Source organism: Mercenaria mercenaria, chromosome 8, assembly GCF_021730395.1.
Source record: "Mercenaria mercenaria strain notata chromosome 8, MADL_Memer_1, whole genome shotgun sequence".
Classification (NCBI taxonomy): Eukaryota; Metazoa; Mollusca; class Bivalvia; order Venerida; family Veneridae; genus Mercenaria; species Mercenaria mercenaria.
Window position 1 is genome coordinate 72,972,975 of NC_069368.1, and position 26,295 is coordinate 72,999,269.

Consider the following 26,295-nt stretch of genomic DNA (forward strand, 5'->3'; position numbering starts at 1 on the left):
CAACGTAGCACATGCGGAGTCCCAACAGAGAACATTATTATTAAAATGATATCCTATCGGATAATCTTAAAATAATTGCCCTTTTAATATTCTGTTTAGATATGAAGTTAGATATGAGGCTTTAGAATTGCTACTCAACTTCTTTTGGCGGGAAGAAGAGACTATGTATTGTCTTTGCATCTATACAGGTCAACCCGAGTTTAAGCCGTGTAAATTCCAATTTTTTTATGTTGTCGGCATTCTATGTCAAAGAACACCTGATTACACGTTTCGTATTCTAGACAGTGTAGGCATAGATTATTGTATGAATTGTCCTGCCTTAATCTCGATATAATCTAATCAACTGTTCATTTGCATTTGATTGAGTACACCTTGTGAAAGAACACAGCACATTGTGAATTGTTTAAGCGGTCTCTATTTCAAACACTCCCCTTGCTTTTGCCTTTATTCAGCTGTAGGTTTCTGATACCGCAAGTCTGACAGGGTGGTGGTTTCCGTTTGTGAAACCATATTCGTTTAGGTGATCGACCCTTTCATTTCCCATAACGCCTTTATGACTCGGTACCCATATTAGAAAATGTTATGTAAACTACTTATAATTATTTCTGGTCTTGTTTGTGACCTGCCTGATCATACTAAATGTAGTCAGACTATCGGTAAATATTGCTACATTGTTGTCATTGTGTTTCAGATATCAAATTCGGTGCATTGCCTCGCACGGGACAATGGAGATCCTAGGATTTAGTTCAAGGGTCGGTCACGGGAGGGCTGTACCCGCTATATTACTACTGGGATTTTACTACCATCAGTATATATTCGCTGGTGTGATCTGTGTGAAGCTTAAGTTTTATCTACATTAAAACTATGTCAGGACAGGATTAAAATGTTTCTAGTGGAAGCTTACTGTATTATGTTGACGGTTTTCACACATTTTTTTATCACCGACCTTCCGTAATCCAGGTGGAATGTTTATCAGATATCGAAACCACAGTGGTGAGAGACAAGTGATTCAAAGGCATTGGCCTAAACAACTTGGCCACAGATACCCTGATTGAGCCTTGTGCAATATATCATGAGATCAAATAGAGCACATCACTTTGGATTTAAACATCATTTATTTTTATTACAAATCATATAAGAATATAGTAAAATGGCATACAAAGCTACCAGTTAGAATTGGAAAACAAGTCTTTGAATAAAAAAGTAGATATAGATATAAAATATATTACATATATAAATGTAACAGTTTCATTTGAATTTCCAGTCTGTATCTTTTGTATTGACTGACTTCACAGACTATTCAACAACTTCAACAGCCTTGCCAGCTTAAAGTCTGACAGACTTTTCTCCACCTTCGTCAGATGGGTCAGGTTTAACTTCAAATGACACTGACGATATATTGTCCTGTTCCCATTTATCGCACTCAGCAATCGTTGTAGGAAGTTCATGGGCGGCGCTTTCCGGAAGTCGTATTGCTAGAAGCACAACCAACAAACACATCCCGCCAAATATTGCACCGGGTATCCATAACGCTATCAATGCCTATAAAAGAAAAAAAATCTAAACTTAATTGACCTAAAGTTATATATAAATCTTCTTGTGTTGCTTGAAAACAACCCAGTTTTCAGTAAACTGTCTGATCTGGAATTTTTTATATTTTAGCAACATTTTTGATGAGTTTACTGTTATGTGAGTGTTTAACGTATTGCAGCTTCTACACAAGTTAAGTTTGCAATTATCTCGAATTGAAAGCATTAGTGAAAAATGAGTGTGGCTCCCAGGCTTCAATGCTGGGTTTAGAGAAAAGATTTTTCCCGTGTTTGATTGGTTGATCCTTGCAAATGACCAGTGGTATTATTATATTTTGTGATACGTCCCTAGCTCATTTATATAGAAGTTTCTTTCTTAACTTTCTGTAATGGCGATGACATTTAGTTGCAAGTTTCAGGCTTCAAACACAAACGATAAATACAAAATGTAATAGTATTTATATGAAAATTCTTTTATCGGACTTTTGAATTGTCACAATATGTTCGTACTGAGAGACAGGCAAAACTGAATCATGGACAGTAGGGGAGACCGGGGATAGTTGTTACATTTTTCATATTTTATATTGTATCGGATTATTATTTAACCGATTTTGTCCAGTTTATTATCTTTGTAAAGCTCATTCATTGCAATTTGCAAATTTGTACTATTAATTCTAAAACGAAGAATATTTCTATCCGATAAGATAATTGTATCATGTTGGTGAAATGTAACAACTTACCGCACCGTTGGGGTAAATTGTTACAGCGTCTGGGGCAAATTGTTACAATAAGCAATTTTACAATTTTACAAAGAATTTACATTTTTACAACACAACAGTAAACATACAATGCTTTCCAATCTGTTTATAACATGTATAACACAGCATTTTCATTTCACAAATGAATCATTTCACCGAGTTGGTAGTAGACTTGGAAGTTAAAAAAACCTTGCGAATTTCAAACCGTACAGGTCCATACTCTATTTTTTCGGCATTAATGAAACCTGAATAATGCTATAGGCCCCTTCTATTTACTGAAACTGCTTCTTGTATTTTTTTGTATCTATTTGCATGTATATAGGCAATACAATATGGTTAAATCAAAACATCTCTTCCATTTCTCCATCAATGATGACAAATAGGACGTTTACATCTGTTTACATTTTCCTTTTGTTTTGTTGCTTTCTGTTCTTTAGTTTTGAGCACTTGTTTTGCTCATTTTTAGCAAATTTTCCACAGTTTCATGGTGAATTCTTATCTTACTATGTTAGCACTCTTTTCGGGCGTATCTGTCAGAAGAGCTCTTTTACATTCTTTCGCCATCCAGCAGTCATTCTAAATTGGCATTTCTTATCACGCATGCAGGCCTGTTGTAGTTGTTAGCTGCTCTATTAGTGCTCTATTAGACATTATTGACGCCACTGTAATGTTCATTTCCATTCACACCAATCAGGACAAGATATATATATCTTTATTGAATACGACATCTTCATAGACAAATTGCAATAATGTTGTATCGCCAGAGGAGCTCTTACAGTTTAAGATGGCAGAGGTGCCAAGGCAGCTACACAAAGCCGACAATATAAGGTATACAGCGCTTAATATCGTCAGTTACATTTTGGCCATTTGAAAAATCTATATAGTAACTGGCATGGTCATTTCACTTCATTTTCAGTAGTATGCGCATGGGGTAGTTGTCATCTCTGCTATTCAATATAAGTACAGCATAGAGCCAACAATGTCCATCCCCATATGCAGCTTCCTGGTTCAATCGGGCATTTACTATAACAAACGTAGTGTTCTGGTTTCCCTTGTCTCAAACAAGAAGTTCCAGTCTTAAATAAAGATTCTCTTGTGAATCTTCTCTTTGGGATCAACTGCTAGTATGTACCAACGTGCCCCGCACTAATTGTAACAACATGCCCCGACCCCACAACACGTGACAATATCTAAGGTAGACAACTCAGAGAAAGCATGTAACCTCTTGAGATTTTACGATATTTAGCACAATTCCTTGCTTAGTTCAACAAATTTTTTTAAAGTTTTATATATATTTCAAGTATGCACATGAACCAAAAATGTATGAAAAACTCGAAAATTTACTTACGTTGCCCAAAATCTAGCTTTTAATTCTATTTTTCAAATAGCTGTCACCAAGTTAAATAACGCATCCGTAAAAGATGGCGACTTTTAAAACTAACAAACAGGCATAATCTGTGACTTTATATGATGCGTCATCACTTCAATATTTGCAATGTAACAACCTACCCTATGTAACAACTATCCCCGGTCTCCCCTAATAATTTTAATTGTATGCCTTTTACACGAGAGTATAAGGTTATAAAATGTAAGAGACGTTATAAATAACATATGGTAAGTATTTTCACTACGCCGAAAATATCAAACATGATGCTTACCAGATTGCTGGCAAAGGGCGCCAAAATTCCACCAATACGTGAAATTGAGGAAGCTATACCGAGACCACTGTTTCTGAAAAGAGAAAGATATGAAATGTTAAATCCAATCTTATTACATGTTTTGCCTTTATATATAGAAGATGCTGGGAACACCTTTCACTGTTTCTCTCTAATAAAAAGAAGATCTGTATAACAAGTATTTTCGAATCAAAATAACTCTTTTTGTATTTCGTTTTATCATAAAAGCAATGAACGAAATAGATATTAATGTTTTAAGCCTGGACAAAAGAGGTCCAAATTTCCTAAATTTTAAAGATTTTAGCATTTTCGAATATTTTCTGCAAACAAAAATCATACTAGGGATACGTATGTTCTAGGCTTATTAAGACTCTTTATGATTAAATTTTGTGACTTTTTCGCCTTGCACTTGTGGAATTGCCAGGGCTACGATTGATAGAGCCTCTTGTAAATAATAATGTTACAGAGATGTATAGGAATTTTTAAGTTCACACTTACTGTCAAAGGTGCTGGTGTTGACCATACACTGATATCCTCAATACTGGGTATGAATAATCTAAGAAAGAATTGATTTACCTCACGTCAAAGAAATGATACTCGCCCTCATTGTATTTATCGGATATTGACATCTTGAAATAAATGCCATCATTTCTATGTAAAATATTAATTTAATCTGTAACTGGACTATCTTATACATATTCTAATGTAGGAGGACCGGCGTAATGTCAGTGTTAAACTGCTTACCTGTAATTTGTAGGATATATTTCTGGCGTGTACAAGAACACTGTGCTAAAACATCCAGTGCTGGCTGATTTTCCTATGAGAGAAAACACGGTGGCCACTGTCTCCACCACATCATCCTCTGAAATATAATTATAATAATAGTATATAAGGTTATAAAATGTATTATTATAAAATATAATGTATAAAAATATGGTTAAAGTCATTTATACCACAAGATATTGGTTTGACTTTCACTACGGAGAAGGCTATGCAGCTTACAGAACGTCTTCATGTCTGTCCGCTGCAACCCAGCAGACGTAACTTCTTCTTCTATTTTGCAGGAAGGAACACTCTTAGAGATTATATGTATTTTGAATTCGTATGCCAATACAGTAAGTACAGTAAGTAGTAGAAACTTTCCTAAGTTGTTCATTTATTCAGTACAGTGAGCAATGCAGATTTTGGTAATATTTTTCATTTACTTAAAACAGTGAGCAATACAGATTTTTGTAATCCTACTCACATACAGTGAGATCTGCAGATTTTGTTTTTAATTTATTACATTAAGCAGTACACATTTTAATAATATTTTCAAATTACTAAACATAGCGAGAAGCGCAGATTTTATTAATACTGTTCACTTACTAATCAGATTTTACATACTAAATACATTGAGCACTAAACATTTTACTTATTAAATACAACAAGCAGTAAAACTGTTACTTACTAAATACAGTGAGCAGTGCAGTTGAGATAATTAAAGACACTCCTGCTGTAGCAAACCATAGAATCATTGTTCTTTTACGCCCAATCCTTAAATTCATTATGTCTGCATATATATATGTTGCTTCACATGCAAGAGGGGTTAGTCAATAACATACATTAGTTGTTTACTACCAAAGGTAAGATTAAATTATCAATAGTAAAACTGTTTCATTTAATTATGCAAAAACTGTAAGCGTGTTCCAAATACCGAATACAAAGCATATAAAAAGTAATAGATATCAATTCTGATATATTTTTCTGATTAGATAACAAAAGAGCAATTTATATTTATTCTGAACTTGTTTACAAATAATCGTAGACATATATTAAAGCCGATTATTTGTTTTATTTCATGATTTGATGTCGATTATTGTCATCAAAGTTTTAACGTCTTTTCATTTATGAGTACACATCCTAAAACTTATCAAGAAAAACAATGTAATATGTCCCAAACATTGATTTGTCGTTAAAACACTTCTCTGGTGATACTTGCACTGTGTTACAAATCTGCTGGGGTCCCCACGTTATTTCCAAGAAGCGGAGTCGAGAATGGTTCGCATGCGCTCGAAGTTTTCATCTGAATCGAGCTAAGATAAATGGGTATAAACAAAATATGTTACAGAAGTTGAATGAATAAAAATATATTTCATTCTACCCACTTGTTGAACAGGTAGAACTCCAGCAGAAGTGATGGAACCTCTATAACGCCGCTCAAAAAGAAGTTGACGAACCGGTCCCCGGCCAAGTGAGTTGACACCAGTGTAAGACCATAATATGACCCCGTTGCCACTATCCTGGGGATATAAAAGGCTCTTATATTCTTTTATCTGTCTTATAATAGGGAAAATATGCAATATTCTCCAGTATGAACACAGTTGCAGAGACAATAATGTTTCTATTTTTTGGACGTTAGAGCTAAACAAAATCATCGTTTGATTACAAATGAATAAGAAAAGCCGGAACATTGAAAGCGAATCCATCATAATTGTTGATAAAACTGAAAACAACTGGGCAATAAATAGACTAATAGTTCAGGAAGAAACTGTAACTTGCTTAAATTTGAAATCTGACTACATCTGCAGTGCCTCCTTGTGATGAAATAAAGCAAGGATGGGCACCTGGGGTCTTCCTCCACCATCAAAGCTGGAAAGTCGCCATATGACCTGTAACTGTGTCGGTGCGACGTTAAACCCAACAAAATAAATAAATGACTACATCTGCAAAAGTGATGTGTGGTTTCAGAACTCTGACTCGGGCTGATTTAATGACTAAAACATTTTACAAATGTATCAGCTGAACACTTATTTAAAGAGACTGTATTCATTATATAGTTGCCTGGAAATACTTGCCATGAATACCACAGGATAAGTGTATTCACTCTCAGCTTAGGGTTTTTGAGAATGTCGATGACATTGTATTTTACCGCTGTTTTATCACGTTTCCCCTTCTCGCCACCATCTTGTAGCGTGTCATATGAACTTCCAATCGTGTTAATCTCAGTTTCAACTGATTTCGATTTTTCAGACAAATGAGGAAGATCCTCGATTTTCTTGTATTCAACCTTATTCCACTTTGTTGCTTTCTTCAAAATCTTCTTAGCTTGTTTAACCTTTCCGTTGGTAAGTAGCCATCTAACTGATTCTTCCAGCATCCTGTTTTGATAATAAAAAAAATGAAATTATAGTTTTAAAAGCACTTTTGCCTTTGAAATTTTCCTTGGCTTACATTAGAAGTTTTTTGTCCGGACAAAGGCTTATATTCTTCAAGAGTTTTCAATTCATATCATTCTTCTTAATTATAATTCTAGCGCAGCAACTTCTAAGGCAACAATATAGTATCAGATCTTTGTTCTGATTTTAACTATTTTTAAATCTAAATAGGAGTATATCATATCAGGTGTACATAGCTGACAGAGGACAAGACTTTCTACAGCCCGGACAAGGCGCATGTTTGCCATGACGGTAATATTCCCAGTATTCTTTGATTCGTGTCAGAAAGTTGACAAAGCACTAATTAACATTTGATTCATGTCATAATGTTTTGAGTTACTTGCACATGGCAACTTGGTATTTGCACAAAATCTGGTACACTAGCATAGCCGACTGAGTGGAATACCTGTAAAAAGTATCATTACAGACTTCCTGCAATACTAAGTTCATATTTCAGTCTAATCTATTTGATATATGTACTACATTTTGGTCATTATATTCGTTTTCAACGTATTATGTGTCATCATATAATAACTTCATTGTAATAACCTCTGATTTTTTCTATATCATTAGATCGAGAAAGAAATTTAACATGTTTACCACCACTCAAACAAGGCGTAAAAAGAAAATGCTGCTAGTCCGATCTGAAGATAGCGCCAATCTACCCCACGGAAAATATATCCAAATAGTGCGAGGATCATTATGCCTACAGACCATGCAATAAATGATGCTGCTTCTGTATGTGAACGAACTTCTCGTGGAAACAACTCTAACGCCAGGATTTTTCCAGTGCATACAATGCCCTTCAGAAATTAAACAAAAAATATGAATAGGTTATGAGAACTTTAACTACATATAATACAATATTATACAAGGTTGGTAAAATCGAGGTGCTGTTTATGAAATTCTTTTGACTGAAATAAAATCTATTCAACGTAAAGTCACTGCGTCCCTCGGTGAATAAAACTAATCCATCCATTGTACTAATCATACGAAATCAATTTACCTAAACCGGTGATTTCTGAATAACCATATTCAATTTAAATATTTACATTAAATTTATTGATTAAGGTATGGTTAACTTACATAAGAGTCAGTTAACCTAAAAGTCTAGTTTTTCATGTAAATTAAGTCATTATCAAATTTTATCATTTACTCTTTCGAATATATACGCTATTTCATGGCGACTGAAATTAACATTCTAACTTTATACTCAAAATGTTTAGAGTCTTTCGAATTGGCCCTAAAGATTTTAAAGGAATATTGAACCGTTGCAATTTCATATACACAAGTATCAAAGTTTCTTTGATAACGCATCTTCTAGGAAACAATATCAGAAGTGTTTGAAATATTCATCAGTTCAAAAATATTCATCTTCAAAAAAAGTGCATCTCCCTGATAACCAGCGCCCGTACTTTCTTAACATCGTTCCCAGGTATTTATCCTGACTTCCCACTAATGATAAGCCGCTGATAAAGATAGTGTCAAAATCACCCGTTAATTAAAAGGCAACTCTCCTGACAACATAATTTAAATGTAAATTTATAATTTTTTTCAGTGGTGTGTCTACCACAAACTAACAAAATCAATAAGTTTTTGAGCTGTACTTCTTCATTTCGGCTTCCCATTAAGATATTCTAGTGCATGCACACGCGAAAATGCCTAAACATATATACAATTAATCCTGATCGCTAGAAGAATTTTACCGTTTATATTGGACGTTTATTGAAAATGATGCGAAATTTGTATTCGCATATATTTATAATTTTAACATGTCCGAAACATTGCAGAATGATACTAATGCGCTTGGGTAATGATTACATTTTACCGCATTACTAGTGTTTGAACGAACTTTTCTTGCCAGTAATGATAAGTTCGTTCAAAAATAAGTTATCTTAATACATGTCTTTGTTCTCATTATATAGTCAATCAAACGGGAAAATTTAAATTTCATTAGAGTTTGCTGGGCTAGAAACATTATCTATAGTATTTAATATCATAAATAAAATACCTGTTGAAATGTCCCTGTGATTAGCCTAAGTGTTAACAACATGATAATATTAGTTGAGAACGCCATTATAACCATGGACACCATTACACCTATATGGGCAAGCACGTGAACCGTCTTCCGGCCAAATCTGTCTGCTAGATGAGACATTATCAGTGCTCCTAGACCCTGGCCGGCAAGTACCAACGACTGTGCCAGGGCGGCTAGATTTGACCGTGAGCATACCAGATTCCACTGAAAAAAAAGACAAAGGTGGACGGATAGCTCAGTGGTTTGCACACTGGCCTTCCAATCCTGAGGTCGGGGGTTCGATCCCCGGCAACCGGGAAATTTTCAAAGTTTGTTGGCAGTGTTATCCCACAAATAACTATTCATAAACTCACAATCCTGTTGAATGTCTGTGTAGCCTGGACTTAAAAACAGTATTTAGTTGAACGCATTATTAGGGGACATAACCTGATATCTGCATCTGACCGTCTTCTGGCTGCCAATTCTATCCTCTGATGACGCATTTGTGTCTGACCCTAGGGGAATTATGCGCTGTGGGCGCGGCTAGAATTTGAACGTGAGATACATGATCATGAAAAAGGGCTATAAATGGTTAATTGATATTGGGCCGAGAACGCAAAATGTTCACCATTATAAGACTTTCCAATATATCTGTAATATATCATTTTGAGACACACAAAATCTCGAACATTTTAATGACGTAAGTCACGAATGGTATTTGAAGAAAGTTAGCATTTTTTAAATGTATTGTTCATTATGAAAACAAAAAATCGCAATTACTCGAAACCCCATACCTCGTATGCATAAGTCAGTGTGTTTGAATAAATAAACCCGTCACAATCCCTCTTCTCTACAAATACTGACGTATTTCCGTCGCGTAGATAGACGTCGTAGTCACATTCACCTGCCTCGTAAGTGAAATTATCCTTTTCTGAAGTTCCGTTTGCAGACGGTGGCACTTCGCACGTGTAATCAGGTATATACCCTTAATAGAAACATGTACATCTAAGAAGTTTGTGACTTGAAATTAGCACATATCCTTCTTGAAGTATTTTTTCACACTGTAATGACTTGAGTAATTAAATGTAAATTGGTTCTTACTTACTATAAAACGGTATGTTCTTTTTTGAGTTTGTTAACTTGATCTATGTATGCATGTTAAAATTAATTATAAAAGAATTGATATACTTGCCAGTAAAGACAGCGCTTAAAATTGCAAAACACGCAGGAACATAATCTATGAGAATAAGACAAAACTGGAACATCTGAAATTTTCCCCAGGGTTTAATCTTCCTCCAAACGGAGTCAAACTCTAGAACTCCACCTTCCATTCTTTATGTAGGTCACCGTTCTCTAGCAATCTGCCAATTAGATTGATCTGTTATATGACAAATATATATTATATTATAATGCTGTAATTACCCTAAACACTTATACTAACACTTGCTTTGACATAAAATGATATTTTGCCACCAGTTACAATAAAGAAAATTAGAAATACAAGATCCATTAAAAAGACACATTGGCAAAAAAATCATTCCTTAAACTGTATCTAATTTGGCGATTTGGTGATATCTGAAGCGTGACCACTGTCACCTGTGCACATAGTTCACGTATTGTAGCTCGTGCTATTCAGATCCACATCGTGCTGCTGCGTGCATGAACAAAAATCAAATGTTTACACGTGATGAAGTCGAAGACAACTCACGAACCATTTTTGTCGTCAAAATCCTAATGTACATTTAGCGTGTTTTTATTACAAACAGTAGACTTATATTTTTCTTGAATGTATATTAAAATTCTTAAAACACATGTTTTAAGAATATTCGGAAGTGCGGGAAAAGCATATTTATTTTCTACGAAAGACTGGTGGTGATTTCTCGATTACACAAATTCGTGATTTTACTTCACAATTTCACGATTTCACAATTTCACGATTTTACTTCACAATTTCACGTTTTTACAATTTCTCGATTGCACGAGTTTACTTCACAATTTCACAATGTCATGATTTCTCGATTTCACTTCACGATTTCATTATTTCTCGATTTTATTACACTTAATAACGTCGATTTCACGACTTCAAGATTTCTCGATTTCTCGATTTTACTTCAAGAGTTCCCGATTTCACGTCACAATTTCACGATTTTTTGAATTCACTTAAAACAATTTCACGATTTCTTGATTTAACTTCAAAATTTCACTATTTCTCGATTTCTCAATTTCTAGATATAACTTTAAGTTTAAAATCGAGAAATCAAGAAATCGTGAAATTGTGGAGTAAAGTCGAGATATCGTGAAATTGAGAAATCGTGCAATTCTGAAGTAAAATCGAGAAACAGTGAAATTGTGAAGTAAAATCGAGAAGAAATCGAGAAATCGTGAATTTGAAATATCACCACCGGTCTTTCGTATGAAAGTAATGTGGCTAACTTCTTTGAAGTACTATTTTTACTTCAAATCCCTAGAAGTTAACATATCACTTTTGAAGATATCTTTGAGAACGAAATACGCTAAAGACAAAATCATACGAGCTGACAGCTTTCTATCTAATCATGTATAGATTGATATACATTGCTTAATATGTTCTTGTAATATGAAAGTAAGTAATGTTTAAAACAAAACATGTTTTACTCAAAGTAAGAGTTATTTAAATGCATGTATTCCGAATACATAAAATGTCGTGCATTAATCAAAAGAAAATTTATCATGATGTATAATGTAGGTAAAACAGTTTTTCTCATCATTACAGGAGCCGTGCCATGAGAAAACCAACATAGTGGGTTTGCGACCAGCAAGGATCCAGACCAGCCTGCGCATCCGCGCAGTCTGGTCAGGATCCATGCTGTTCGCTAACAGTTTCTCCAATTCCAGTAGGCTTTAAAAGCGAACAGCATGGAGCCTGACCAGACTGCGCGGATGCGCAGGCTGGTCTGGATCCATGCTGGTCGCAAACCAACTATGTTGGTTTTCTCATGACACGGCTCACAGTATGCTATTAAGCCGTACCACTGACACGCGGTACGCAAAATTACTTTTTTGTGTGGCTTACCTTATATGAAAATTGAGATGACACTTTCAGTTCGTTTTCGCTTGTTTATATATCCACGTACAAATCAACATCAAATTGATATAAATCATTCATTCTTACACTTCTTTTAAAATTCACATGGGTGTGAAATGTATTTGCATTTTTCAGTGTAGATTTTATGTATATTGTATAACGTGCGCAGGGCAAGTATCATATCAAGATTAACGGCAATTTATGTAAATTTATAGATTTCAAGGCGCACTTAAAGTAGCGTTGTAATAAGGTAACCTTTTCTGTTTCTTCAAGCAGATATACTTCAATAAAGTTTCTTCGGATATATGACTGAGTTTTGGTTACGGAACTTGAAGAGCAAGATATACAACAATGCAGAATTAATAATGTGGCTGTACATATCTGTTTCGGTATATGCCTTATGGTCACGTTGTAACGTTTAATCTCAACTACATAGCATTTCTTTGCATGATGAACCTACAAAACACCTAACATGGACTGGGTTCTAGAAGAACTGCAGTAGTTGAAAGAAACAGCTTTTTCTAGTAGTATCTTGCTTAATTAACTGACGAAAATTTAAGAAAGAAGAATGAACAATTATCCTTTAACAAAAAGGCATAAAATTTTGTCTTATCATTAACTTTCGAGCAGATTTCTCATAAAAAATCACATTTTAAGCCGTAGGCTGGACGGTAAACTGTTGTAACCCATTGAAATTAAAAAAATAAATTACGAGTTTTCCATTAAACCAGTGATGTATAATTTTAACGAACATATAAACTTATGTTTGTCAGCTAATAAGATAATTCATAATAAAAACAAACAGACTTAACTGTACTTTTTGTCCACTTTATGTTTCACGCATATCATTTCACGCAAGAATTACCATATAATTAAACACGTTCCCGTATTCACCTAGTCACCTGATTTTGAGAGACAAATTGAAGTGACATGCATATATATTCAACGCTTATGTCGGTTAGGCAAGAGTTTATTTATTGTTTGTTACTGTCCTTCTGATGTTCATATACTGTGTATGTTCGTCACATTCGTTTTTTAAAGAAAAATTTCAATTTCTGAAGCTGGTCAGTTACTCTAAGGTCATGCAATCAATTACACGAGTTAAACGTAGCCACTCAATTTTGGAGCATGAAATGGGCTTTTCAAAATAAATTACAGTTATATTATTTGAACAATAAGTAATAATATTAATTTTGAACATATGATAACTTTTGAATCACTTTTCAGAGTTTAAAAACTCTACTCATTTAAAAACTCCGTTAAGTTTCAGTGCAACCTGAAACGTCAATATTATTCCATATCGGGTTTGTGACGTCATTTGTGACGCCAAAAATATGCACTCGATCTTTCGCGGAATAATATTGCGCTCCTTAAATCGTGCAGTATTTCCGCTGCAGCACTCATGTACATTTCTCGGTACAAATCTAATAAGTAATAGCCTATAGTTAGTCCCTGGGGGATCTTACCAATCTTACCAGCAAGAGTCAATGATATAAGCGATTTCTAATAATCAGTATTATGTAGACGCTTACTGAAACTAAATTTATTAAATACTTACCAATACGGAACATCTCCTTTCTTTTAATTTTCCATGATGTAAATTACACATGGTCAGCCCATGCTCCGTGTGTCACTGTTGTTATCAATATAATATGAAACGGGGTGCATTTGGGTGGGCACATATCATCTATAATGTACATTGGTCAAATAAAACGGTAATAGGAATGTTTGACTCGTGTTAACCAATTGAAATCTTACTTACCGTAAATAAAATTCAATTTTAATTTCGTAATAAAAAAACTTTTGCCTTTATATATAAGTACTTGAAATAAGAAATACAATGCTATAATTATGAGCAATTGCTTCCAGAGGGGATGTTCTCACCGGGAAGAGGGTTTTCTTGAGGGGCATCAATGCTTTCAGAAATTGGGCTTGGGCAGTCTTTTGGGTGACTGTGTTGAAATGTTTTAACACGAAATGAACTCCATGGATTATTTGTAATATTATGTTCTTCATAAGTTAAAAGTCCCCTGGGATTATTATTAACAAAAACGTTTTAATACAATCACTCTAAAAGATTACCAAGCCCCATTTTTAAAAGCATTGATGCCTCCAAAGAAAGCACTCTTCCCGGGGATAACTTCCCCTCTAATAGGAATTTTGATAATGTTATAAAAAACCTTTTTATTCCAAATCAATGCCTGTACTGGAGTATATATAAGTACTTAAAATAAGAAATATGAGGGGATGTTCTCACCTGGGAGGGATTCCTTGGGAGGGGGGCGGGGTTGGAGGGGGTAAACCTAATGATCCTCGGGGAATTTTAATTACGGTAAGTAATGATTTCAATGAATCAATGCGTCAACATCATTCCGTTAATTCAGCCAGGTTGAAATAATTATGGGCTGTTCACCTAAAACAATGTTTCATTTGTTACGCTGTTTTCCAATTTTACGTAACATTTAATTTAAACCAAAATATGAACTATTCTCATTATGAAAACAAGTATATTTGACATAATTAATTGGAGCCGTGCTTTTCAGAACTTACATTAGTATTTGTACAGAGATGTATATACAATTCTCCGCTCATGTACATGTAGACCGCAGCGCAATAATTTGTATAATTTTAAACCTTATAAGGTAAATAAAAACATATATCAGTGTATGTCTTAACAAATTAATCCAAATGTTTTATGAGGTACAAGAAGGAAATTATCCATAAAGTCCCAGGGGATCTTTTTGCAATTTGTTATTTTTCATTAATTAAAAGTCCCCTGGGATTATTGATAAAATTCATTCTGATTAAAACCTTTCAATATAGTCACCAAAAAAAAAACTGCCAAGCCCCATTTCTGAAAGCGCTGATGCCCCTTCCCGGGGTGAACGTTCCCTCGTGAAGCAATTGTTTATAATCATAGGGTTGTATATGTTGTTTCTATGGGCCTCCATGGCCGAATGGTTAAGGTCTCTGACTTTAAATCACCTGCCCCTCATCGATATTGGTTCGAGCCTCACTCGGGGCGTTGAATACTTCATGTGAGGAAGCCATTTGAAATGGACTAGGCAATTATATATAGAAAGCATTACATACTTTTGAATGTCAATTACAATAGTTTTGGATGGTCAGTAAAGTTGTAGACACGTGTTTTTATAGGTTTAGGATGGTGAATGCTTCTACAGTGCTGTATTCCAATTGTTTGAACGTTTAATGGTCCATATGCCCCTGTTTTATAGATTCTTGTAAAATACAAAAATGTATAGTTTGTTTTCTGCGATAAATCTTAGTTCTATTAAGATAAGTTTTAATTTCTTTTTATGTAAACATACACAGGTTAATATTAAATTTAACACCTTTTTTGGAACAAGGAGTATAAATAATACCAATAACATATTCTAAGTTATCACGTTTTTAAACACCATCTAGAATTTTAGGTTATTTCAAAATATTTTCTAATTGTTCAAAGTTTTTCACTCAGTTCATACTTGTGATTTTATTGCTCGTTTCGATTGAGACTGTTCATGATTTGTCGTTAATGACATGTGCAACACCTCGTACATTCCTAGCACCGGCTTGGGCGGACCGGTACGGGGAGACTCAAATGAATACCATTTAAATCGTCTTTCATTTCTTATAAAAAGGTTTGTGAAGCTCTCCAACTTGATCGCCAGATTTCTCGTACAAAAAAATCATATAAAATAAAAAATGAAAATATGTAAAGCCCACGTTCGTTCTGATTTTTTAAATCGAGCAAGGATTTTTTGCCTTTACGTCAACGGCTAACTAGAAATATTTGTTGCGCCTATAAAAATTAAAATTTATCTCGTCGAAGAGTTTGCGGATCACCAGAGACAGCATTGCATAATATTATCGACAACATCTAAAACGTGGTAATGAAACTTATTATAAATGCTGGATTTCCATATATGTTAGAATTTCATAACAGCGTCTTTTGCAAATTCTTACGAATATTTTAAATAAATAAATTCTTAATTTCTTACAAAACACCACCTTAATGGACCTTCCTGTTGTAAATTTCAACAGTTACGGACATTTATTTTAATCCACGCTTCTTACTCTTTTGAAGCCAGCGTATTTTAGTGAAAAACAACACCGTGTTCAAGTAATTGTCTTACACAATTTAGAAGAACAACAAAAATTTTGACAGACCAAAAGTAGGAATTCCTTTATACTTTTGATCAGACATTTAGTGATGAAACTAACCTTTAAACATACCGAACTTCTAACTTTCGCTCTGGATGCTTATTTCGACAACTCATTATAAACTATATTAATTGGATCATATATGTTAAATTTACAAATCTATTCAATACACGAAAATAAAAAAATAATGTTTAATTTCTTCAAAACACCGTTTAAGCTCCCAGTTGTTTTCAACCGTTAACGGGACCATTTTCTTTTATTTCGTTTTACCTCTTTGAAGGCGTTTTGTAGTGCAAGCAACAGCGTGTTATTTGTGTTCCTTTGTTAGATACGTTTTGCGTCCAATCGTAGGTTTCTTTATTTGTCGACGATTTGTGATGATCTGCTTTTAGCGTCCATACCGCTACTTTCGCTGCCGGGGTTCGTTTTGCAACTGGATTTAGTTATATTCCCTGTTTTGAAATATTTGAAAATTTGTTTATTTTTTTCCTCACATTTAATCGTACTATGTATTTTGTTCCCCAAATTCCCAAAATGAAATTAAAAACAAACATCGATTTTTATCATAAACTACAGTCTCTCATATTGTAGCAAAGTTACCCATTGCTGCATACTTTTGAAGTTAAAGATTTCTGAAACAACAAATTCTTAACTACCGACAGCTGCTGGAATAACAAACATTGTTGAGCCACATCATCGTGGAAAACGTGCATGTGTAGCGTGCACCTTGTGGCTTATGTAAACAATTGAAGCCAACAAGGCGTCATGACTTCTGTAATGTTAGATGTCTTTACATGACATTACAGCAATGAGAGTTTAATAGAAATTACAACCAGACGGGTCGTAAAGTTTACCGTTGTGAATGCAGAAACATTGTAAGTATTTTGATCTTACACAGAAACTAACAAAGATCCTCTCTCGGCTAGTATGTAAAAAAGTCGTATCTCTTAATGTTTTGAAAGTTACAGAGGGCCAAGCTGTGTCTATTTATCTAATCAGTGTAGATTTTTGTAGCCCAATGCGCAGAGTATTAGACCAGTCAAATGAGCGTGCCTCAGCAGGGTCTGAAAAAGACTCAACGTCGAGGTCAATGTTATTCATTGATAATTGAAATACAGACACTATCAATTGTCACGAAAGCAAGATGGGCATGCGCTGAGCGCAAATTAGAAAAAAAACTACATCACCGATTTTAGAAAATACTTTTCAATTAAGTAATTCTTTTTAAACTTTTAAAGATTTAGTCATTCATAACTTTTGATATATCTGTGCAGAAATCAGAATTTAAAGACTTTTCCTATAGCGATCTGGATTACCAGACGTTATCGTGTACTTCTGTGACAGAGACTTGTTGTTGATGTAAACATTGCCATGAAAAAACGGTACTGCTAAACTTTCAGCACGGACCTGCCTATGTACATTATATGAGAGACAACATATGAGTGATTTTTTCAATAGGGTTGCAGGCTCTACAGCCAGTTTGTAGAAAATTTTACTATGATATTCTATCACTATTCTACCATGTCCGTCACTCAATAACTGTGCCAATACCAATACCAATCCCAATCAAAATAATTAGCAAGAAACATAAACTTTGCCCCTTATTTCTTTGTGGGGATATTTCATTAAACCCTGATCCCATAAGATATCCATGCGGACACTGCAACAGGGCATTTGTAAAAAAAAAAAAAACACCACCGTGGCATATGTGGCCTGACCACAGCTGAATATGAGCATCTTGGTGCCAATCACCAGCCTTGGATCTGTACAAACTGCAATACCTTCCTTTTTTCGGACCCTAAATTCGGACTGTATGAAGAAACTCATTAGTCAGATATCTGCTTGTGATGGACAAATAGGATCTCCTTTCGAGGAGCTGTGTGAATTTCGAAAAAAAACATTCTTTGACATTTATTGTCGCACATCTAAATATAATCAGTTTACGTTACAAATTCTCAGAAATTTTGTCCGACAAAGTAGTGGATATGTTATATTTTTCAGAGACTAAATTAGATGCATCTTCCTTGGACAGCTTGTTTGTTGTTCCTCCTGGATACAAGCTTGAGTGCAGAGACAGGAACTCGGAGGAGGTATTGCATGTTTCATTAGGCCTGACATCCCTGCTAGAAGAAGTAATGATTTGGAAGCAAAAGATCTTTAAAGTAGGACTTTTGAGGTTATACATTGTATTTAACAAATGTAAATGGTCGATATCATTTATATACAGACCACCAAACATCCATCTTGTTTTATTTTTAGGAATTCTCGTAAGTATAGCTGTTTCACAAAATTAGAAAACTGTATGTTTCTAGGAGATATGAACTATGGCTTACTCAGTGAAACTATAGGGAAACCAATTCTTGATGTCATTACCCTCCTTGACCTTGAAAATTTGATCAGAAAGTCTACATGTTTCATGAAAAATATGCAACCATCCTTTGTGGATATGATACTAACAAATAAAAAAACATTTGCGCATGAACACCCTAAACTTTACAACAGCTGTTAGTGACTGTCATAGTTTTATTGGTACTGTTATTAACAATAAAGTGTTCAAATCTGAAAAGTCAATTTTTAATTATAGAAGTTTCAGACTCTGAAAAGTATTGAAATACAGAATCGGCTGTATAGTGCTTTTGAAAACGAAGTGATATCAGCTATTGATAAACATGTTCCTGTAAAAAATGTATAGATAAAATGCCCAATGATTAGTAAAATTCAAAAAAAGGCCACTGGTGTTGACAAAAAATCTATGAAATTGGTAAAAGCTGAAAAAGAGGCTCTTGTGCAGCCTATCACTATGTTAGTAAATAAATCTATAGAAACAGATGTATTTCCTGATCAATTAAAGGAAGTCCAAGTTACTCCAATTTTTATAAAAGGATCTCTTGGACAAAAGTGAACATACTTCCAATTTCCTCAAATATTTCTGAAAAAGTTCTAAGGGACCAAATGTCTTTTTATTTTGATAACATTTTTAATATTTTTATGTGTTTATAGAAAGGGTCATGGGTGTAAAAATACATTAATTAGATTGACTGAAGGCTGGAAATTTGCTTTAGACCGAAATGAATATGTAGCAGTCATTACCTATGGACTTATCTAAAGCGTTTGGCTGCCTTCCCCCTGAAATTTTGCTACATAAATTGTCACGTTATGGGGTATCTGATAAATCTTTAAACCTTTTACAATCATATTTATCTAACAGAAAGCAACAAATTAAAATAGGTCGAATTGTAACTTCTTGGGCAGTTATACATAATTGCGCTCCTCAAGGCTCTACCTTAGGTCCCCTGTTGTTTAATGTTTTTATAAATGACATTCTTTTTTATATTCAAAGGGGGCACGTTATACAACTATGCAGATGATAACACGCTCTCTTTCCAATTATGTGAGTTTGACGAACTAGTAAATGTTTTCAGTGAAAGCAAAGTTCTCATTTATTGGTTTCATTTTTATTACACGCAAGCCAACGCTGACAAGTTTCAGGCTATTGCTGTTGGCAAGAAAATAGAAAAAAGTGGACACTTCTAGCCCCGGATTGAGCAGAACTCAACATTTACACATGCTAAAAGTATAAAAAGCAATTTAGAGACATCCACTGATGTATTCAAACGGCGGTGAACATGGAACCTTCAATGATACACGTGTTGAGGCGTGTAATTCCATGAAGAGCGACGTTTGGTCCCCAGATAAAATAATAGGTTTGCCCCAAACGAGAAAACAATGGGCAGAACTAAACAAACTGGAAATTAGAAAGGGGATCTGAGCTAATGGAACCTGCGTATCACAGGAACTGTCAAAAGACAAAATTAAAAAGCAGGCACCATATCCAATGGGTGATTATACAATACCCAAGGCTATGAACGCGGGAGTATTGGAACCACCCAGGCCGAAATGGTAGAAAACTAGCGGAAAATCTCCTTTTTTTAATCTATGGAACAGGCGAATTTCTTGTGATGGAAGTATTGAAACTTTTGGGGGTGGACATTGACTGCATGTATGTATGTATGCATATTAGCTGTGCGTTTATTTATTTTTTTGTTTGTTTGTTTGTTTCTTGTTATTTTTCTTTTCTTTTCTTCTTCTTGCATATTTTTTTTTAATCAATAGTTTTTCGTGCTTTCAATCCTGTTGCTATGAAACTTTGTAGTGTTACAAATTATATTAAGGTTGTAATGCTTTAAGGTTGTAATGCTTGTATCTACTATTTTGTGTCTGTATTAACTGTTTAGCTTACTACACGGTTATTTGTGATTCTTTGTCCATTTGTGCTTTGTGCTTGCATAGATTGTTGATACGTCTACTATTAATAACATTGTAAAATTCCTTCATTTTCACTTGCAGACAATTGATTTTCTTCTTGTTTTTGCTTTGTTTAACTGCTTATGTATTTGTTTGCATTGCAAACTATGCTATCTGCCAATCTGTTGCAAACATGTGGTCTGCTAGAACCCACTACCGCTATCACTTGACCTACGTCCGTCGATGTGACTTATTTGTCGATTCAGTTTTCCATTTTTAACTGATTCATGTCGGTTACTCTGCCTATTCGGATTATAGGGCTAATGCAGTTTATATGAAGGTGCCTTAAGAACTTATGGTAAGGAGAAATAAACATGAAAATTAATAAAATTTCCGATTATATGTTTGAAGATGAAAATTTTATTATTACCATTAAAACATGATTATGCAATGTTTTATTCGTAAAGAGAGAAACTTAAAGCGACTGGCCTCCAGCTCGTTCGACAACAAAAAAAATTATTTTTTTTTAGATATCTTGAAATAAATGCTATATTTCTTAGAAGGCTTTAAAACTTAATTACTGACAAACTTTATGTTACGGAAACACATGAGAATTTGCTGTTTTTACTACTTTTTACGATGAAAATCGAAAAGCGTTTGTCACGCTTTTACTCAAGGTAAACTGTCTCGATTATAAATATCTATATTTTAAAGTCATTATTCACTACTTCAGCTACAGCCCTATTGGTTACGACGACGGGAAAATGTCTTTATTGCCGCGGCGGTCCGGGGTACAATTCGTGACGCGGTCACCTTTTTTTCTTGATTTGGAATTTTTAAAATACTTTAGAAACAAAAATTCATATTCTAATGTTCATAATATGACCAAACTTCAATTTGAAAGAAAGATTACTTTTTAGCTAAATCTGGAGGTCAGTGCCTTTAATATCTAATCTATTTGCATGTAACGTTTGTTTTTCTTTAAATATACTTTTAAAAAAACGTCTATGTTAAACTCTTCACCTCCTGTTTATGTGTGACAAATACGTTGAACCTATACATAGCGTCTTTGTTTGATTAATCCTGTTCAAATTCAATTTGAATTTCATATTTTTCTTTCAAGGTTAATTGTATTCACATCATGTTTACAAATAACAATTTAAAAGGTTTTCTGTCTACCCTGTAATATACACTTTATCAGGTTATATTTATTCAGTCTACACTTCGGATTTCAACCTTTAGTTTTGGTACGATAGATGCAGCTATGCTTTGCTTCTTTGTACCACACACATTTCAACTTTTGAATACATGTTTCAGTGGTTGTATGACGGCCTGCTAATCTTTTTATTTATTGTGTTGGGTTTAACATCGCACCGACACAATTATAGGTCATATGGCGTTTTTCCAGCTTTGATGTTGGAGGAAGACCCCAGTTGCCCCTCCGTGCATTATTTCATCACGAGCGGACATGTGGGTAGATCCACCGACCTTCCGTAAGCCAGCTGGGTGGCTTCCTCGCATGAAGAATTCAATGCTCCGAGTGAGACTCGAACCCACATCGATGAGGTGCAAGAGGTTTGAAGTCATCGACATTAACCACTCGGCCACGGAGGCCCCCTGTTGGTCTTTGAGTGTGTAAGTGCGTGTGTTATCTAACAGAGCTTTATCCTACGGCTTTTAATTCGAGTGTAGCATCCCGAAATGTGCTGTGAAGGTACTTCTGCATGGTCGGCTCAATTGTTTTCTACATCAAAGAAATTGATTAAAACTAATTTTTCAGAACTCCTGAATATATAACTAAAACAAATAGGGTCCTGTGCTTAATTTGTTTGCAAGACTGATTTGAAACTGACCTCAAGAAGATTATTACAGGTTTTTATTACGGCAGTCTATGTGAAAATTACATTTTCATTGGCTGAAATTCTGCGAATAGAAATTTACATGTAGGTTTTAATGAAATAGAAAAAGTGGAAACTCCACAGGTCGCTCAACATGACGAAAACGAAAATGTTGCCGGCTAGTTTAAGCAGAACTCAACATTTCAACATGCTACAAGTACAAAAAATAATTTAGAGACATCAATTTAGAGACATCCGCAGATGCGTTCATACGGCGGTGCACATGGAACCGTCATTGATACACTAGCGCGTAATTACATGAAAAGCGGCGTATGGTCCCCAGGTAAAATAATGGGTTTGTCCTGAATGAGAAAACAATATGCAGAACTAAACAAACTGGAATTTAGAAAGGGGATCTGAGGTTATGGAGCCTGCATATCACAAGAACTGTCAAAAGACAAATTAAGAAGCAGGCACCATATCCAAGGGGTGATTATACAATACCCAAAACTATGAAAGTGGGAATATTAGAACCACTGAAACTTGCTAGTACGCTTAATGTAACAGGTGCAAAAAGTTTAAAGGTTACCTATTATGGAGTCAAAGGTTTGTCTTTCTAAAAATATTTATTTTAGCTTAGAGATGTGGTTGAATCAGATAGGGAGTGTTATTTTACCAATGATGTTAACATATTGCCATGTTCAATTTTTAGCTCGAGCTGTTGGACTCGTCCGTGCGTCGGCGTCCGCGTCCGCGTCCGCGTCCCGATTTGGTTAAGTTTTTGTATGCAAGCTGGTATCTCAGTTATCACTTGTGGGAATGGATTGAAACTTCACACACTTATTCACTGTGATAAACTGGCTTATATTGCACAGGTTTCATAACTCTATTTTGCTTTTTTACAAAATTATGGGAATGGATTGAAACTTCACACACTTGTTCACTGTCATGATCTGGCATGCACTGTGTAGGTCCCATAACTCTATTTTGCACTTTTTCAAAAATATGCCCCTTTTTCGACTTAGCAGTTTTTGGTTAAGTTTTTGTATGTAAGCTGGTATCTCAGTATCCATTTATGGGAATGGATTGAAACTTCACACACTTGTTCACTGTCATGATATGACGTGTAGTACATAGGTTCAATAACTGTACTTTGCATATTTATAAAACTATGCCCCTTTTTCAACTTAGCTGTTTTTGTTTAATTTTTGTAATGTAAGCTGGTATCTCAGTACCCAATAATGAGAATAGATTGAAACTTCACACAGTTGTTCACTGACATGATCTGATATGCAGTGCCACGTTCCATAACTCTACTTTGCATTTTTACACAATTATGCCCCTTTTTTGACTTAAGGTTTTGGTTAAGGTTTTGTATGTAAGCTGGTATCTCAGTACCCACTAATGGAATGGATTGACACTTCGCACACTTGTCCTGCACCGTGCAGGTCATATAACCCTATTTCGCATTTGTACAAAATGATGCCCCTTTTTCGACATTTGTATTCATTCAATTGACAAGGCTGTTGAATAGTCGAGCGTTGCTGTCCTCCGACAGCTCTTGTTTAACTGTCTTCCTAAATGTTTCAAGGAATCAGTTAGAAGCATATAATGCAAACAAGCGAAATAAAAGCGAAACCAGTTTGGAGTAATTAACTTTGCAAGACCCTCAAGCCCCGAGCACTTGCCAGAGTGAAATTCTAGTTTATAGTAACCTTGAATAAACTCCATCAAGTGAGTTAAAAACCGTACACTATTTTACGGTCGGTACAATGTACTAAAAGAACGGACGTTATGAAGGTTGAATCAGTTATTAAAACTAATTTTATGTCCTCTGGTAACTCGGATTCAAGTCTCTTTTGGCTGACATATGTAGCTGTGTACCGGTTTGTCTCTACACAATTTCAGGATATATAAATACTTTCTCTAGTTTACTTCTTCGCTGTTTCAGTGTGTGTTTCTTTTACATGATTCGGACCAGTTTTTTCGTTATAACGTATATTAATCAGCTTTTACACTTCGAGTTTATACAAAGCAATTTTTCGGCGAACGCCGTCTAAATTGGTTTTCGTTACCTATGCCACGTGTCTTCAGTTTGCAAATCAAACTACTTGATAACGCATTATAGATAATTTATCAAAATGGAAGATTTATGTAACACTCTGCCTGATTGGACGAGAGTGTCAATTTCTTTGACTCGGTTGATTGTGCTACGCTGAGTGAAATGTAGACAAAGCGTTTATCCTAAACGACGCTGTTCACAGTTTTAAAGCTAACTTTGGCTCAGTATATTTAGCAAGAATACTGATATATCTCAAAATGATAAGTAAGTTTAATAAATATGATAATAAACCTGTTCAAATACCAACATATATCAAATTAAAGAAAGAGCTGGATACGGTCTGCGTATCACATGAATAAGGGTGTGATAAGAGTCTTTTATGTAGAGAAGTGCTTTTTAAAAGATTTTCCTTGTTACAATTGTCGTCTGTATATGAAAAGGTTTCTTGCTTTTGTGACTTATTCAGATTGCGTATTAAAATGAGTACTTGTTTGCTTTGATATATTTGTTATAAATTATTTAACTGATTTATTATATATGAATATTTTTCTTTAGTATGGTATGCAAATATTGAACTCAGTTGAAATCTGTTTTATGACTGAATCTCATTACACTGAAATGAAGGTACGCTGCATACAGTTTATCTATGTGATATGACTACGGTCAAACTTTGCTTATGAAACAAAAATATTGAAATAATTACAATTGTATGTTTTGCTTGACCTTCACTTTTTTATAGGAGTGACGTTATTGTCCAAAGATTCATGAATAGCGAATATGCATTTGTTAAAGCGGGATCAGTTGGCCTATTTTAGAAATAAATAAAAATAATAAATGAAAAAATCCTTTAATTGATTTTTTCTCATGTATTCTAATCAAACTTGATTTGTAGCATCTTCATTAGGTCCGCAACCAACTTTGTTTAGCTGGGACATTTGACCCCTTTTAGGGGCTGCTAGAGCTAAAACTAGAAATGCCTTTATACAGCGTCTCATGAACAGCTTGGTGGATCTTTGTCATACTTGGTCTGGAGCATCATTATAAGGTACTCTTCCAAATTTATTTATATAGGAACTTGGGCCCTATTAGGGACCACTATAGCTAAAAGTAGATATGCCTTTCTTCGCATTAACCACTAAAATGTAATGGATTTTTATCAAACTCGATGTGTAACAATATCGTAAGGTCTCCTGCTATTTTGTTACAAATGGGGATAGGGACCAATTTAGCTAAAAATATAAACACGTTTAAAGACCTTTTCTCATGGACCGCTTCATGAATCTTCATCAAACTACTGCTGTAATTATTCGTCTAAGGATAAACGAAACAAAATTGCAACCCTACGAAACCTTTGCGAAAAATTAAAAGAGAACCATTTAAATTTTTAAAATGCGGTGTTTAGTTTTGCAATTTGAAAAATGTTAGATGAAAGATGAATGTTAGATGAAAAATTCATAAACTTCTTTCCTTATTACAATTCGCCGACCATCATTTTTAAAGATATTTCTTGTTTATAGTTAATTTAATACATTTAATCTGATGAGACAGACAAATTTCGGTAACATAACCGCACTTAATATATAATTAACAAAAGCTTTTATATAGAATCAAAGTGTATTTTGGTAGGTTTTATCTTAGGTAAATGTTAAAGGAAGTATCTATGCATATTCAATTCAATGTAAACATGTAGGATGTGATGTGTTTATCTTGATTTTCAGAAAATCAACAAAAAAGATTTTTTGAAG

General features: G+C 34.5%; 1 protein-coding gene across 1 annotated transcript in view; it reads right to left on the bottom strand.

The window, feature by feature from the left end:
- Positions 1-1,170: 1,170 nt before the first annotated feature.
- Positions 1,171-26,295, bottom strand: part of LOC123566091 (uncharacterized) — a 50,291-nt gene continuing 25,166 nt past the window's right edge. Inside the window, exons 10-19 of the mRNA XM_053549187.1 lie at positions 10,370-10,509; positions 9,972-10,162; positions 9,172-9,402; positions 7,761-7,963; positions 6,801-7,103; positions 6,111-6,245; positions 5,414-5,499; positions 4,708-4,825; positions 3,946-4,018; positions 1,171-1,542 (exon numbers count right to left, since the gene is read on the bottom strand). Of these exons, the coding sequence (XP_053405162.1) occupies positions 1,327-1,542; positions 3,946-4,018; positions 4,708-4,825; positions 5,414-5,499; positions 6,111-6,245; positions 6,801-7,103; positions 7,761-7,963; positions 9,172-9,402; positions 9,972-10,162; positions 10,370-10,509 (1,696 nt within the window). The 3' untranslated portion in view covers positions 1,171-1,326. The remainder of the gene's footprint in view (positions 1,543-3,945; positions 4,019-4,707; positions 4,826-5,413; positions 5,500-6,110; positions 6,246-6,800; positions 7,104-7,760; positions 7,964-9,171; positions 9,403-9,971; positions 10,163-10,369; positions 10,510-26,295) is intronic.